At 43.6% G+C, this 18222-nt stretch overlaps 1 protein-coding gene across 1 annotated transcript; it reads left to right on the top strand.

The window, feature by feature from the left end:
• Positions 1 to 1287: 1287 nt before the first annotated feature.
• Positions 1288 to 17369, top strand: LOC115023763 (serpin H1). Its single transcript, XM_075074153.1, is given in 7 exon segments — positions 1288 to 1426; positions 1875 to 2356; positions 2359 to 2481; positions 7167 to 7264; positions 7819 to 7869; positions 7871 to 8008; positions 14828 to 17369. Coding segments are annotated over 6 exon segments (1188 nt in total). The 5' UTR covers positions 1288 to 1426; positions 1875 to 1881; the 3' UTR covers positions 15131 to 17369.
• The last annotated feature ends 853 nt before the right edge of the window (positions 17370 to 18222 follow it).

The following is an 18222-nucleotide window of genomic DNA, read 5'->3' as shown; positions in this document are numbered from 1 at the left end:
CCATCCTTCAATTTGGGCAATAATCCTTGTCCCGAAGCTGTGTGTTACAAGTTATCTGCTCTCCACTCCTTGTCCTGCTGTAGCGGGAGGGCATGTACAATTTAGGAAGGCAAAAAAACAGGAAAATGAGGAGAATACAGAATGAGGACATTTGGAAGGGTCAGACGTACAGGCTTGCATGGGCTGCCCTACTTTTCCTTGACAGTAGACTACATTAGTACAGTTACTGCAAAGTGAGGTGGGGAGGGTGTTAGTATCCACTTGGAATGTGTGGCGGTCACCTGCAAGTTTTATTTCATTAAGCTAACTAGAAATGTTAAAGGCTATTTCGTACATTATATGGTTACTGCCTATTCCCTAATTAAAGTCCCAAAATGCAGACACTAAATCACAACAACAGAAAAAGTAAAAACCCCTCATGTGGATTTGCATGGACCAAACCCTCTGTGGTCTGTATCCGCTCCACTGGGAGGGCTGGGTGTCAAGTTCGCGAGGCCCTGGCCCACATGCTGCAGCCTCTCACAGGGTCACTGAGCTGAGGCGATGAGAAGACCATTAGCGACCCCGCTTGAATGGCTTTGGGAACTACAACCCCCACTGAGCCAAGAACAAGAGGGTTTATTATCCGTGCAAACCCACAAAGCTTGCTCCAGAATGTATAGAGAAACGCCTCATTTATTGCAACTGGTGGATTTTTTTTGTTCCTTTTTAAAAACTATACCAGGCCCAACATTACATGCACATAATCCCTGCCAAACTCACAGGGAACAGCTGTGAAATACCCCTACAGGGACTTTGTCATATTTAATTATGGTTTTGTAAAGCATAAATGTATAATGCCTGAATATATGGATACATATACCACAGCCGACTTTACATCGACCTAACTGTAGATCTTCTACAGTGGTTAGCTTCTATAATAGATTTGACATGCATACATATATTTCGTTATAGTTCAAGCTGCACATTAAGCTGTGATAATGTAGTATCGCTGCAGTAAAACGGACTCTGCTTTGGAAACCACATCTCACTGTGGTTAAAGACGTATTTTTGGGTGATATTTGTTTTATGTCATGTCACCAAACTTTAGTCTTCAGTGCCACCGTTTACCTCAAACAGCAGCTGCTTGAATGAGACGCCTGGAAGTACCGGGAAACACGGAAAGCTCTCCCGGGGCAGGGTGAAGGGGGGGCCACGTCTGAACCCGCACACAGCCCCTACTTCCTGTGGAAAACGTAGTTAAAAGGACAGCAGCGGAGGCGAGGGATACACTTGAATTAATTAACAGTACATTCGAAAACAAATACGCTTTTCCTTCTTTCCTTTTCGCCGAGAAGTGTTGGGAAATCATACCATGACTCGGCGGAATCAGTCGATGAGTCCGGGCTTTTGTAAGGCGAGATAGAGAAACGCGTACAATAAAAAGGTTATTTTTAAACTTCATCAAAGTTAATTGTCACACTGTGTTTCCCGCAGCAGGTGAGATAATAACCGTGTTGCCAAGTGGGGAGGAATTTACTAAATCAGTTTACTGCTGTGGCGCTGTAGGAGCAGGGACTGCTGTTTGCACACGTAGTTGTAGTTTTACAGCAAAGAGGGAACCCTAAGGCTGTGTTTATATTGCTTTATCTCAAATATGAACAGTGCAATAACAGCATGAGCACTAGCAAATACACTGTTTAAAATCAGTATATATATATATATATATATATATATATATATATATATATATATATATATATATATATATATGTTATGAATAGAGCTATATTTTTTGTATAATAAACAAGATGCATGATTCTCTTCATTCATCTTTTTGTCACACACAAATAGTTTATATTTTGACTGACTTCCCTCCCTGTGCTTCCCTCTAGATCTGCCATGTTCCCCAGGCTTCCTGTCTGTATCCTCATGTCTTTGCCAGTTCTTCTGGTGCAGGGCAGCACTGCCCCGGCAAGCCCTCCACCCCACCCACCTCCTCCTCTGGGGGACCCCAGCTGGGTTATTGGTCTGCACCTGTACCAAGCCCTCCGCTCTGACTCGAGTTCCATAAACACCGTCTTCTCCCCTCTGCTTGTGGCCTCCTCGCAAGGAGCACTGGGTGGAGGTTCAGCAGGCACCACTTCCAGCCAGCTCCAAGACCTCCTCAAGACCCCGTCCCCTGCCAAGGCTGGAGACCGTGCTGAAGAGCTCCTGTCCGGGGCACTGAAGAGCTTCACTGAAGCCAATGGGACCAGCTTTCACCTGCACACATCCTCAGCTCTGTTTTCCAAGCAAGCTCCTCCAGCCAGCCAGGCGTTTGTGAAAGAGAGCCAGGCCAGATACAGGCTGCAGCATCGTCCACTGGGGAAAGGAGACTCCTGAAGCAGCTCCGTAGCTGGGCTAAGGCTGGGCTTGGTGGGCTGGAGGGAGCGCCTTTATCGGCTCAAATCCAGGCTAAGGCTGGAGTGCTGATACTAGCTAATACCCTGCGCTTTAGAGGTATGTAGAGACAATGCACAGTAAATACACAAGTTCACAAGTGGGCTTGTCTTTACTCACTTCACCATGCTAACTTTGGTCTGTCATAGGGCTGCAACCAATGAAGAAAAGAGTGAAAAATGTCTCATCTGTCAGTTTCTCAATGTCCAAAGTGATGTCTTCAAATGTCTTGTTTTTATCAGTCCAAAAACAAAGAGAATATGATATAAAACGCAGGATATCTCCATATTTGAAAGGCTGAAAACAAGCATTTTTGTACATTTCTGCCTGAAAATGAATATTACGATTTAATAGATGATCAAAATAGTTGCTGTCTGACGCTAGCTCCAGCTCTTTTCTATGGCCACACAATGTTGGATAATATGACAGTGGTTGAGAAATGATAGTCGTAAAGTAATATGCAAACATTTTTCAGTGTGTCCAAAACAGTTATGACCGTGACTCTTAATAATGCAACTTTATATCCAACTGGATGTTTTATTATGGTGAGCATCCAGTGGCAGTAAGTGCTTGGATGTAGACCTGTAGCATAGCAGCTAGGCTGGATTGAGTAATGCTGAATTAGACCGGTGTGCTTTGTAATTGTGGAGTCGTTTGTAATTATGCACTGTCTCTGTATTGATGTTGTTTGCTGCATTGGATGAGAAGTCTTAGAATATTAATGTGGCATGCAGATGTACAGACAGCACTGAGAGCCTGTACACCTGTTTGCCCACTACATTGTGTGTGCCAGCATGCCCACCTGTGTGTGTGAAGTGTGCATGTCTGTCTGTGTGTATGTGTATGTGTGTGTGTGTGTGTGTGTGTGTGTTTCTGTGTGCGTGCATGCAGTGGACTCCAGCTGGTGGACACAGCAGATAAAGGATGATTCTGGGGTCTATCACTGAGAGCTTATTCATCTTCCATTGGGGGGTGATGTGTCATCTTAAATAATTGAGTAACAAGTGTCCAGACTCTCTCCCTCGGTGTCATGCCTAACATCTGTGCTTGCAGCGCTCCAAGTCTGCAGCGGCACAGCTTGGCTCAGATCTGTTCTGTGTGACGGGCTGCAGTAAAAGAAACTAGTCAATGTTTCGATACGAATGCAGTCAGCGAGAAGCCCCATCTGTGATTTAACCGTCGCGTCCCAAACACATATCCATGTAATCTAAAGTTCATCGTTGCACCCTTTTTTCTTTTTTTTTTAAGTACCATCGAAGGTTAAAAAGTTTGAATATTGTGAATTATCTTTCACTGTTGAAGGTTATTATACAAATATCTTATTTTCCATGTTCATGACAACTTTTCAGCAATGTAATCTAGCATCTCTCTCAGAGCACAGCCAACAGTCACATGCCTGCTGAGCTCAGTTTTGTTTGCAGTCTCCACAAAAGATGACGACGTGTTAAATGTATCCTTCTGTTCCAATTGTTCTTTTTGTGGCGTTTCTCTGTTTTTGTGCTTTTGTCATTGTTTATCACGTGTCTGATCTACCCCCGTCTCCTCTACCTTCACATGTCCCCTGTTCACATCCTTATCGGCTCTATCTGCTTCTGTTCCTTCTGTTTCATCCTGCAGGTATTCTTTTTTTATTAGGTGCAAAGAAGGCAAGGCGGCTGAAGTGAAAACAGGTTGCCAACAGATAGACAGCCTTTGAAAATAACATTCCCTGACAGACTATATACATTGATAAGCAATTTAATTAATTTTACTTTGTTTGATGTTTTGACTTCATTACGAAATTAGTTTTTCTGTGAGCAGATTCTCGATGGTCGGTTCATTAATTTTGTGAAGGGAAATATACAAATTAGATTATACAGCAGATTGCAGCACACAAATTAGATTACGTAAAATTGGATTCCTTTAGTTTTGCTTCGTAATTCACAAGTGGTCGATAGTTTTCTTCATGCTCATACTAGCTGCTTCTGGATGGTTGTAACTTTTTTTTTTATTTGTCTTTGATTTCACGGTCCTTAGGCAATTCATAGTGTGTGATAATGTAATGGTTTCAGAGATGCTGCTGGAATTTCTTTTTGGCACTGAGCAGTCGTCTGCTTCCTTGCCCGTTTCTGTTTGTTTCACTTTGGTTCCCTTTAGTTAATTATTGAAAGGATGAATTAAAAAAAAAAAAAAAAAGCTCTTTGCTGTTCCTCCTACCCTGGGCTGTACAAAGAAAGGGAAGGTCAGGACCAATTAGTAGTGGAACATGTTTACAGTGTAGGGATGTTAAAAGCAAAGAGAATAGCAAGAGGGCTGCAGAGAAAGAGCAGTGTAAGGAGAGAGTTCTGGGTAGAAAGGGGACAAAGAGATGCAGGGGAAAAGAGATGGGAGGAAAGTAAATAGCGAAAAGTGGGAAAAGTAAAGAAAGGGTGGCCTGCTGAGAGAGCCAAAGAGATTGACAGACATAGTGCAGGGATGTAAAAGGCCTACCTTGGGAGTTCCAGTCCACACTAGTTAATTAATTCTGGCTTTGTTCCTGTTTTTAGACAAACAAACACTGGAGACGGAAGAGGAAAATAAGATTTTTGAAAGAAAAGAAAAAGTAGAAACTTATACACACGATAAAACGGCAACAAGGGGGGGAACTAGAAGAGGAAAGAAAAGGCGAGAGAGAACAACAAGTCCCCACATATTTTAGTTCTAATAATAGCTTCTGAAATACCACAACTACTTGTAATCAAAAGTTGATGAGAGAGGAGAGGGAGCCGGTCGCTCTCATTGATTCTCCTCTGGTTTTTGCCTGAAGTTTACAGTATGAATTGGTAAGTCTGTGAGCTATTGGATTTCTTGGCTGAGCAATTGTCTCATTGTTTATTTTTTGATGGATATTAATGGATTCAGGTTTCAAGTGATCTCTCCGCTGCAGTGTTGTCCTATAAAAGGAGATAATGTAGTGTAAACCAAAAGCTGGCCCGCTCCTCGTCTAGACCCAAGCCCACACAGCCTGGTGAGGTCACCAAGTCCCCCGCCTGACACAACTCTAAACATACACATGTACACATACTGCGGAGAGATTACTCCTCATTATGACATAATTTAAACTACACGACTGCCACTTCAGGTAATCTTCCGCCTGTTGCTTTTGAATTCCAGCGCGATCATGTTTCACTCTCTGATGTTATAGGAAGCGGTGCGAGTGTGTGTGTGACTTGCTGCAGCATGCCTGGAAGGGGAAATCACATGTTGTTCTGCTGGGACTTGTTTGTGGCTGACGTCCAAAGGAGGCTGGGTGGTTTTTGTGAAAGCTTAGTTCTGGAACAAGCAGTCAATCCGAGGATCAACGCAGAAGGAATCGACAATTTTCATAATCAATTAAACAATTCAAAAGAGTTCATAAGGAGTTCCAGTCAGACCGTGAAAAAAAGTGTGGCTCTGGAGCTTTCTAAAGTCTGAAGAAAGTATCTCTGATGACTTCATCAGGGGAGGAGAGTTTAAGAGAAGTCCTTAGTTTTTATTTCAGTTTTAGCAACTTATACAATCATATTATCAGTGTTTCTTTTCTATTTATTTCAAGCTGTTTCTATAGGTTTACAGGTTTATAGATTTATTTATATCAAGGGCGGCAGTAGCTCAGTCCGTAGGGGCTTGTCTTGGGAACCAGAAGGTCGCCGCTGTGCTGTGTACATGTGTGTGTGTGAACATTAAAAGATGATTCAAAATCTTCCATTTTCAATTTAATGAAGAAAATTTTAAATGTGTTCTTTATTTAGTTATTTATTGTAATAATTAGAGTAACACAGTACACATAAAACAGTACAAATACACAAAAAAGGGAGGGGGGGGATTAAAGAGATAAAATGACAGATTAGATTCAGAATGTATTGAAGGGTTTATATATTATATACTCATTGTAAGTCGCTTTGGACAAAAGCCTCAGCTAACTGAACTGTAATGTAATGTAATATACTTTTAAATAGAAATTCTCAACTTGAAGATGTCATCCAGGCTCTGGGAACATGCGACGGGTATTTTTCACAATTTTCTGCCTCTTTTTTTTTTTAAAGACTCATTAATTTTTGATCGAGAATAAAAGTCTCTGCACGCTTTGTCCAGTGCAAGTCTTTAATAATACAGCCAAGCAATTGAACTCTAGACTTTCATCAGGGCAAATGAGCCATTAAATTTTTGTTGGCCTTCTTGCACCTCAGTGTTGTGTCACGAGCGTGTTGATCGATAATGAAAATCCTTGCTGGTTGCAGCCCCAGCTGGCCTCGGGCGTCATTCACAAAGAGTGACATAAATACAAGTCATAATCTGTCGACCTCCTCGCTCCATCCAGTGTCCCTGCGCAATTGAATGGGTCAGCGGCTTGGGGAATGTGTTGTGAGGTTATTACAACAGTAATTCCACTACTCTCAGCCCCTCCTAAATTGACAGCTGTCTGGGGGTTAGCAGGGCCAAGTGGGATGTGGTGAGCAGTGAATGGGACGATGTGGCCTTAGGACCTCATAACTGCCTCAGTATAGCACTCAACTCGGTAGCTTTGAGAAGAGTAGACACTTTTTAACGGGCAGTAGATATTGATGGTGCGTGAGCAGTGTCAGCCGGTGTCACCGTGTATGAGCTCTATGTATTTTATGAACCATTGTTTAACCTAGAGTCCACTTTTCCCCTCTTTTAATCATTTAGTGTTTTCTCACAGTCTACCCATGACCGACATTCTTCATTCAAAATGTCTCCGTCTGCTTGTTTGGCTGTTTGCTCAGGGCTGTGGGAGAGAGAGTTCAGCGAGGGGAGCACAGATCGTCGCACCTTCTTGGGGAAGAAGTACACCAAAGTGGTGGTGGTGCACAGAGCAGGTACAGTCTGGCGCTACTGTACTCCTGCCAGCAAATAAATGCAGCAAAAAGCAATTTGTGTTCTAAAATGGCTTGAACATCTGTAAGGTCCAATCTGCTTCTCTCCTATTTTTCACTGTGTGTCTTATGATTTATTTAACACGCTTTCCATATTTTATGTATTGTCTTCAAAGAACAACAACGCAGAGCACATTTCTGCTACGACAGCAGTAAAAGATGTTGGAGAGATATATTTACATTGTATTCTACTTAATGTAATATTATAATGTAATTTAAAGGCGTCCTTTGTCATGCTGTCTAAGGTTGCATTCACATTATGTTTGAGCATATTTAACCCACCTCTGTGCTGTTGTCTTCCGTAGTCCACTTCATTTAGTGAGAACTCAGGTGGCACCAATTCACTGCAGTGACACAGCTGAAAATGCAAGAACACAACTTCCCAGAGACTCGCTGCGGAGAACTGCTGCTTTGAAGCACTGCTGAGAAGCAAGAACGTTGCATATGCACATTTGAACTCTCTGATCTTTCTGTGCATGCCTCCGCCTATCATTTCCTCCAGGTTTGTTACCGTTACCATGAAGACATCCAAAACATGGTGCAGGTTCTGGAAGGCGCCTGTATGTGGGCGCAAGGGCAGCATGGTGCTTCTGCTTCTGACGCTTGAGCTGCTGTCCAAGTGGCTGGAGAAGACCAATGTCACCAGCGTGTCCATCTCACTGCCCAAGGTGAACCTCACCACCAAACTTAAGGTACAGTTTGTTATGGTAGTTGTACTAATGAAATATGCATAAAGATATCATTAAGATGTAATCTTTTTGTTTCCCCCTATAGTACACGTGACACATTTTGAGTCCCGTACAGTTCAGGCTAATGCATCATGCCTGTCTTCTGTGGCAGACATCTCTGATGCTCTGAAATGTTTGGATAAAAGATTTAGCTGATGTCTTATTTCTCCCCCGGATGAGAAGCTCTTCCAGTGCGATCAGAGGGGCTTCTTTATGTCACTGACTTTACAATGTAGACCCTCCGTGACACCCTGTTCCCAGCTTTTTATTACCGTGGTGGGATTTGACAGAGTGGATCCCTGCATGGAGCCTCAATTGTAGTTTCTTCTTTTAGTTTCTATCTCTCGTTCATTTCCTGTGTCCACACGCTGCATCATCTTTCACTTCACCTGATACGGTTTCTCATATCTCTTAAGAAATCCAGTCATCATTCTCATTGTTTCATCGCCTTCTTCATCCTCGTCTTTGGCTTTTCCATGTCTCCTCTTCTTTGTTTTATGCTTCTGTCTTTGCCACCTTGTCTTCCTGGCACTTAGCTTATCTTAGTTTTCTTTTCTCTTCCCCTTCAAGAGTAATTTTTTCTCCATTCATATGTCTCTCCTTGTCTTCCTGACTCGGCTCTGCCGCCTCCTCTCTCTGCCCTTCTGCCTTGCTGCTCTGCCTCAATGTTGTGCAGTGTTTCTTGCGTGTCATTTCTTCCTCTTTCTTGTCTTCTTCAAGTCATTCTTCATCTGTGACCTCTGCTTCTTGCCTGCTTTTCACTCCACCCTTTCCTCTGCCTATTCCGTGCTCTTACTAACTGATGCAGTGGCCTGTCTTGCCCCTTCCAGTTCAGTGCAGACTATGAATTAGGTGAGTTTAAATGTCACTCCTTCCCACGCTTCTCCTCTCTCCCTTGAGGAGATGGACATCCAGCTGAAGTCACTGCATTGAGCGAACACAGCCTTCAACAGGAAATCAAACCCTGCTAGGAGGCCAACAGGGGCCTGAAGATGACCACGGCTTGTGTCTCCTCAGTGGGCTTCCTAAGCCTCCCACAGACTTCCTTTCGCAGGAGCACAGAGGTCATGCAACAGCCCAGCTGTTAGTCTGCCTGTATCTCTAGCTGCTCTTAGCCCCAGAGCCAGCAGGTAGCTGGTCTGAGTCAGAAGAGAGGAAGCCAGGAGGAGCACAAGGCAGACAGGCAGCCGCTCAGTGACCGCTGATGCTAATGTGAGTGCATGGGGCTTGTTAAGGTTCACACAGGCCAAACCAGAGGCTGTGTCGGGTCTGCTGACGGAAAGGTTGGAGAGTTGTCGAGCTAGTGTAAGAGCACGTATTTGACCAGGCCACAGGGTCCATAGCATGGGGCAAGGGCTCAGACAAGTTGCTAGAATCACACAGACTCTCACACCTTTGAGAGTATCCTGCTGATGTGAGTCATGGTGAAAATAAAGTTTCATTTTCAAGCTTATCGTGCTGACGTTACATCATCAAATACTGATGGTGACGTAAAGTGAAGCAGGCTGAGGTGAACAAAGCACATTAAAGAAAGGATTGGCATTTAAGACATCTCTAGTGCTCACTGTTTTCTCACCAGTAAGAGACGGACTGTACTGTACTGTACAGAAACTCTTTCTGTTATCTCTTTCACTTCTTTTCCTCCACTTTCTCTCCTTTTTCATTTGGTCTCTGTGCAACTATGAAGTGAAGTTATACAACCTCTGGATAATGTTTTTTTTTAATTGCATTGAGTCTTCACCTCACTTCCTCTTGAGTTCAGTCTGAACACACTCTTGGAGTGAGAGAGAGGCAGTTGTTGTTGGTATAAAGACGTTGGATGAGTGAGAAAGACGTTGTAAGAGAGAGAGAGGGGTTAGTTGAAGCTGACAGACAGAGGGCTTGTCGGTAAACCCCATTTCCTTAGGACAGGGTGCCTGGAACATATTACCATGTCCTCTGCATATGTACATTGTAACCTCATCATGGACAAACATCTCTGAAGAGTTGTGCTGCCATGTTATTCTGCTAGCCATGCCCCGAAGAACAAGCTTTTGACATTTACATTGTCAGGGCACTCGGGAGGAGGCTGTAATCTAGAACTAAAGCTTGAAACAACTCCCCTTCTGACACGGCCGTGACTTTGCCAGTGAAAGAGCAGAAAACATACTGTACAAATCCTCTTTTGTCTCTGCAAGAGAGTTTGTCAGACTGTAGAAAAAATATTTACTCTTGCAAATAACTAAAAGTAGCTTTGCTCTCATTATGCAACCTAATTATGGACAAGCACTTGAATGTCTTGGCCTCTATGTCTCTGACTCGTCAAGAGTTGTCTGCCTCTGTTTGCTCTCTCAAGAAAAAGAGGTGCATTTGAGGAATCATTATGAAAGGGCTTAAGCTCTGTTCAAACTCTCGACCCACTCTAATCTCATTTCATCTGTCTGTCCAACCCCTCTGGCCAGTGACAGCCTGCCATGTCCTCTCTGACGATCATTTTTCCAATTGGGTCGGGCAAATAATTGCTCATCACTGCGCGTTAATACTGTTTACCACTCTGTCTGTCAGTGCTTGGGACGGCCGTGGACTCCTGGGATTAGAGGGCGGCATCTAGACAAACAGATGATCATAGCGGTGTGTGTGTGTGTAATGTAAACCCCAACACTAGTGTCCTCTGTGCGAGGCAAATGAGAACAAACCAAATCACGCACCTCTAGGTCATGTGGCATGGATTTGCCACTTCCAAACGCTCCCATTCCCTCCCTCACCTCTGTCCTCTCTGTCATATCAGTCCCAGGGATCTAATTCCTTTTTGTAGGTCTCACATGTGACTGTGATACGCCATCAGTCAGCGGCCACACATTGGCTCTGCTGACCTAAATAGGAGTGACATTCGGATAGCAAGTGAGCAGAAGAGGTGGAGGAGGACTGAGGGGGGGGTCAATGATTGCTTGGGGACAAGGTTAAAAGCGTCACAGAGAACTATAAATAGCTGCAGAAATCTGCCTTTTTCTTTCTTTCCGTCTCCCTATGTGCAGCGTTCTCCTCTGGTGAAGGGCAGACTTTGTCGGAGTCTGTAGCCGGAGAGCCCTCTTAACAAGACTGACCCAGAGGTCATTGGATAAACCACCCTCATCGCTCTCCCCCTCAGTCTCTGATGCAGTGCTGACCAGGCCACACACACACACACATGCACACTAATGGTCGAGCTTGAGCTCCATTCTGGCTGCATCTCCTAGTCAGTGACTAAGACATATGATTGTGCACTGGAGAGCTCACTCAATCATGGCTAATGAGGTCAAAAGGCCATCAAATATTTACAAGAGCACACTCCACAGTATACAGTGTCGAGGGACAGCTGTTTTTTAGCACAGCTAACACAGCCCTGCATCATATAAATAATAAGATGCGTTTCATGGCCATTAGTTAAACATCTCACTCAAAACTGAGGCTTCTTTTTCATTTGTGCTTAAATAGCCTTGTGGAATAAAAAGCGGTTCATGTGTATACGTGAGTGAATGAGACATAGGGAGCGTGTCGAGGTAAAAGCCCATGTAAATAAGATAGCAGTAGTGTTTATTGCAGATGAGTCTCAATCAAGAGATGAAGAGGCTTTGAAGCTTCATCAGAGCTCATAGACAGAGGTTTCTTTTCTTCTTCTTTTTTTTAAAAGCTTGCATCAAATGTGTCCGTGAAATGGAGCCGTGATGTTGCCAGTGCCACATACTCCACACTTGTATCCACCCACACAGAACGTTGAGGGCAGTATCGATTTTAAGCAGAACATGTCTGTAGTTGTTTAAGGTGGCAACAGCTTGGTGAGTGTGATTGTTAAGCCAGAGGGAACAGTTGGTGTAAACTGTGCAGGAGCATCAGAGGTGAGGAGATTTTTTTCCCCCCTAGTTGTTTTATTTATAATTGTGCACTGATCGTGGTCACAATGTAGGCATCACACCCACAGAGAAATCATTTGCAAGAATCTTCATCATTCATTAATTGTTTCAGTTCTGTTTTTCAAGCAACAAATATTCCAAATAGTCCTGAATCCGAGCTTCTTATGTGTGAGGTGTTGCTGCTTTTCTCCTTTTTATATCATTGACTGGACATTTGGGAGATTTGGACTGTTAGTCGTCAAAACAAGCGATTTGAAGATGTGGTCTTTTGCTTTTGGAAGTCGTGATGGGTAATTTATTTTACTTTTTTTTCTGACAGTTCATAGACCAAATGATTAATCCAGCATATAACTTATAATGAAATGGTTATACAAGTACTTTGAGTTCGACACACAACCATACAAGGCTTTTAATGGGATTTTGTCGAATACCTGGTGACAGCTTGGTTCAGTCTATCTGTGGTCCTCTGTGACTGGAGATAGTACTTATGTGCTGTGTGTAGTCTTTCCTCAGTTGTGGTCCTCTTAAAGTCTTTTCTTAGTTCAAGTCCTGTCGTTTGCGAGCATCAAGCTTTTATAAAAAGAGCACTGTTTAGCAATAGTCTCCCGTTTTTCTTCTCGTCTTTCTTTTTTTTCTCTAGTCATTATTAAGGCCGCTCTGTCTTTTCACATTACCTGCAGTGACTCCTCACAGATGGAGCTGTAACATGGCCTGGCTGCCACAACCTATCCCCTTAAAACGCCCACAGGTACACCCAACAAGATACTTAGTGGGCTCAACCATCGAGCTGAAATAATGTGATGTGGAGTGCTGCACGCCTGAGGGTTGATGCCATGCTATCTCAGGCCCGGTTAGACTGCACCGCTGTAAGCTAAGTAAGCCCTACCCACACACACACACACACACACACACACACACACACACACACACACACACACACACACACACACAGAGGAAACCACCAGCTGACAATGCCTGTGGCTCTCATTCGCAGACAAATAGCTCATTGATGCTGTGTGCTAGGCATCAGCAGTCCACCCAGTGAAGTTGCATCTAAGATTCATGTGGTGCTTCAGAGAGAAAGGGCAGCCATAGAGCACCTCCCAGAGGTTTTTCTCAGCATATAATGCAGCGCCACATCTCTGTGGTTCACGTGGCCTCCGTAGGATCCACTGACACCTGGTCTGTTTCCCGGCGTGCTTCCACGGAGTCCCTTAATTTTTAAACACGTTACAGCTTCAAAAAAAATTAAGCATGTGGTTTTGCCTTGACAAGCAGAGCGAGAGAGTTGGAGAGGAAGGCTGGGTCATGTGGGGTTGGTTGGTACTATTTATATGCTTCATAGTGGCACCTGCACTACTGTAGGCCAAGTGAGCTGGGTCCTCATGGAATACTGGTGAAGAAAATGAGACAGAGAGACGCAGGAACCAGCTGCGTTTCCTCACACATACACACATTTGTCCTCAACAATTTGAGGAATCCACCAGCGTTAAGTCTGCTTCTGTTTCCTCGTTGGGTAAGGAGCGAAAAACCTTGAAATAATTTCAGATGGAGATCGAGGATTCGAGAAAGCGATATATACCGACCAAGCCGGCTTGTCAGAGAAAGAGAAGGATGAGGCAGGGGGAAAAAAAGACTGACTTAGGAGCAGAGAGAGAGAGACAAAGTGGGATAAAACAGAGGCAGGCGGGGCAGATGAGGGATGGAGATGCCAGGCAAGTGGCAGAGCAGCAGAGGAAGACAGTGATGTAGTGGTAGCGAGTCGAAGAAGAGAGGAAGAGTGGAGGAATAATGGATGAGGACAATAGAAGTGCATTAGAGTGGGAGGTGTGTGTCTGTGTGGAGTGGGAGCTTTGCATGAAAACACTAGAATGGGACTGACAGATGCCTACAACTGTGCATATACATTTACTTATTTTATGTTCAGGCATAAGCCGACATGATCCAGTCTAACTTCTTCTTGCGTGCAACATCTCAACTTTTAAATAGAAAAGCAGACATTCTACATGGACTATTACAACTGTCCATTAGAGTGTGGCTTTAAGAACTGAGCAGTATTATACTGAGCTATAACAATGTGGTTTTGAAAAACAAAGCCAACAGAGCGCTCACATTTACCCAGACAACTCATCCAAATGATTTAGTGTTTGCGTCTGCCGGTAACAGATATATTCAATAAAGAGTTTAATCAGGCAAAGTTTAAACAATACTAGAAAACAAGATCTTCACCAACTCATCTGCAACTTTTCCTCCAGCCGTTGCCTCCCGCACATCCCCACACACAAGTCCACGCAGTCACACGCTCACACCCGCACATGCTCTCATCTGGCCCCTGGAGAAGCCTGTCACTGTGAGTGCCCCTCTGCCATGGGAGGATAAACTACCTGTCATGACGACGACTTTCTGTGGAATTCATATCAGAGCCAAAACAAAGGAGGTGCTGAGGTCACGGGGCATCACTCTTAAATTATTCATCCTCTGCTTCCTCCTTCCGTCTCCTCTCAGCCTGTCGCCCACTTTGTTCTGCCAGCTCACAACAAGGGCAACTGTCAGCCTCCTTCCCATCTCGAATTATTGGGATGGAAAGTAAATAAACAATATGGTCCAAAACTCCTTTTAGAAAAGTTACTCATTGACTGTTTTGGAGGGTATGTTTACGTTAATCGTGTGGCTCGGTTCAGGAAGGGTAGTGCGGTTCTGCCGCTTCCGAGGGTCGCAGCATTGTGAAGTTTCTAAATATGCTTTCCTTCCAACTCGCTGTTTGGTCTCCTTGCGTGCATAATTGATCAGTGTCCTGGCAGCTGCTTGTTCGCATACACTTGCAGGACTTCTCTATTTAGGATGACCTCAAAGTTTTGGATAATTGAGTCAAAGCAGTCCATGAATTCAATCACTCTGTGTTTTCCCCATCCAGAAACAGCTGTCTGCTCTGAGCTTGACCGATGCCTGGGACCAGAAAGTGGCCAATTCCTCCGGGGTGTCAGACAAGGGCAAGGGGAAACTCCACCTGGGTGAAGTCCTCCATTGGGCTTTGTTGGAACTGGCTGCTCAAGCTGGGAAAAGAGACACCAATCTAGAGGAGAACATAGAAAAGCCCAAGCTGTTCAATGCTGATCACCCCTTCATCATCTTTGTCAGAGACAACGCTACTGGAGCCCTTCTGCTGATGGGAGCTCTGGACCATGCAGAGGGAGAGGCCCTCCATGATGAACTGTAACACCCACTAACATCTATCCTTCTCCCTGTCTTTATCTGGCTCTGTTTCTCACACACTCCTTCTCAAAGACTACACACTGGTTTCTAAGTTGAGACATTGTCATTCACTGTGGTACGCTATCACATCATACTACGGCTGGCTGTCACACATTAACACTGTCTCGCGCTGACTGACACTGACACTGCCATACCCGACACTTACAGTCACACACACACACCGACACCTACATGTCGTGCATAAAAATACAGTAGAAGACATTACTAAAGTTGACAGATACGGCAAAAACACTAACTTGGAGAGACTCTCCCACAACACACACACACACACACACACACACACACACACACACACACACACACACACACACACACACACACACACACACACACACACATATTCCAGGCCTCAATGATCAAGTCATCACAAAACAAAAGAATGCACTGACAAACTCTAACATGCTGACATGCAGTAGGGGTTACACTCACTCAACACTTGCATCATCAAAGAGCATTAACTACTAGAGGCTCGCAGACACTTGAATCCTCCCCGTCAGGCAAACACCAGAGTGTGCGTGTGCGTGTGCGTGCGTGTGCGTGTGTGTGATCGACGGTGCTCATGCGGCCGCTCTTGGAGCTGGCAGGGACCCACGGCGCCGTCCCTTGGGCTACATCAGAGGAAGACTGATGGATCAACCAGTGCTTATTGATGAGCCAGCTTAATGCTAATGGACGTATTGAGTCATAACGCTTGTCAACAACACGGAGAGGACGGGGAACCTTTTAATCTCTTAATGCCATCAGGGTCAATGACACCGCTATGCCGCAGGAAACAAACATGATTGACATTGCTTGACTTAAATGTAACAACTTATAATATTTAGGATAATTACAGCAATTCAAAGAGGTATTAATATTCATTTGTAAAACTGTTTTTTTATGTGCTAAAGTGTATGTTTGATAATTTTTTTAATATATATTTCTGCTTGATACAAACCAATCAATCATCAAAACTTGATATTAATATATAATTCACGTGGACAGCTCAATCTTTCTTGACAGCACTGATGGGATGCTTTTAAAAAAAAATGTTTTACTTCTATCCTGAACCAAATTGGCTGACATTGAGCCTAAAAGGGTGAATGGGAGCAGATTTAAAAACCCTGAAGCAGCATCAGTTATTGAATTTTGAGGGGCAACACATGATAAACTCGCAGTACCTAGAAAGTGCAACAACAACTTTCTCCCACTCTCCCAACAAACAAAGATAAATGTGTATTTTATATTGTTTGTATTGACGTTTTGTTAAAAATAGAACAACATTTTCTGTCGAACTACATTGGGTGCTGTGTTGCACTGGCTGTCCATGTGGGTAGCTGGCGCCAGAGAAAGAAGTAGTGTATTTTCTTGAAAGTTGAAATGTGAGCTACATCTGTTACAGTGCTAAGTAGCAGCATCTAGACTCACAGCTGGTCCGTCTGATGCACAGCTTTCAACAAATCTTCTCCAGTAACACCCCAGTATTACAGCTTTGTTCCTAATTTAGCCCTCTGCACAGGTCTGCTCAGCAACAGTAGCTGTCATGCACATGCGTGTGTGTTATTGCACTGTTCGTGTGTGTGTATTCATGTGTGAATAAAGCTACTACAATGACCTCTGCAGGGGCCTCCTGTGCAGCAGAGACTTGTAAAGGGTACCGTACCGCAGGTATACTCCACACTGAATAAACCCGGGAGCCCAGTTTAGACAAGCCTATGATGGATCCGAGGCCGTCTGCTGTGAGCACATCAATCCTGCTCATTCCAACAGCAGTTCCCCGCTGACTCACCTTCACATTGCATTCAGTTCAGAACACTGACAAACACATACATGTCCATATCCGCTCACAAAGAGAAGGTAAGAAAGCCACTTCTCAGCGACGTATGGAGCAGCTATGTGCACAGTATATCCAACTATGATATACAGTTTGTTATCCCGTCTTTTACGCATTTAAAGGAAGGTTTCCAACAAATTAATACAAAATAATTCCCAAACCAAATTGATTGATAGGTTTAAAATATAACTATCCATACATTGATTAATTACATTTGTTTTCAAAAGGAGCAACTGTGAAAGTTTCATTCCAAAATACAGTTGTATTCGTGCCTTTTTTTAAATAAATGTTGACAGTTTGTGTTTTTGTCTCTTCAGCACACAGTGTGTCCGGCAGCACTCTGTCGATAGCGAGCAGCAATATGTTTGGACAGGTAATTGAGGCGAACTGCATTACGCTCTCTGCGATGACTTGACATCATCACCAACAGTAAAGCTTCTGCTCGTACTCTCTCGTGAAAAAAAGGTTTGAAGAGATATTTAATCATTTTTAAATAAAACATGATAAAAGTGGGACCATGAAGTCCTTGTCTTTCCCGCTGCTCTGTATGATGGGTTTAACTCTTGGACAATCAAAGTGGCTGAAAAGAGGGCGAGACCACGAAAGAGCACTCAGAGCCGAGTCGTCCCAGTTACAGTACAGTACTTACCCTTTAAAGGAAATCATAGAAGTGGCTCTGCTCAACTGGGGGTCAACTTGCTGATAGGAATGCTACAGAGGCTCCTCTATTTGTGCCTTGCTCTTGTTAAAAGCTTGACATAGGTCAAAAATAAGAGACAAGCATGTGATACATGGAAAACAGCGACGTCTCACACTTGTGTTTGACCGTAGGGACACACAGCGAACTGCTTAAGAGCATTTTTAGATGTGGATTTAAATCTACAAGGGGAATGGGAGATGAGATTAAACTGAAGATGCACTTTCTCAACTATTTGGATAACAAAATGGCCTTCAGACATGAACATAAAAAAGTGTTTACAAAGCTTTAGCAAAAGTTCACATTAGGCTCTCTTAAAAGATGGGACATGCCTTCCTGGTACTGTTAATTAAAACAAACCTAGTTTATTTTTGTATAAAGCAGGGTAATTTTAGCAAATATTTATGAGTGAATTTAGAGTCTTCAGAGATGCTAAAAATAAGATACTGTCTTAAAAGCAAAAGGGAACCATTGCTTAGGGAGACAGAAATGGAATAACTATGCCTGTTAAAACTAGTGACAGAAT

Source organism: Cottoperca gobio, chromosome 18 (assembly GCF_900634415.1).
Source record: "Cottoperca gobio chromosome 18, fCotGob3.1, whole genome shotgun sequence".
In the NCBI taxonomy this organism is placed as follows: domain Eukaryota; kingdom Metazoa; phylum Chordata; class Actinopteri; order Perciformes; family Bovichtidae; genus Cottoperca; species Cottoperca gobio.
Note: the sequence above shows the minus strand (reverse complement) of the source record. Positions and strands in the feature narration are given on the sequence as shown.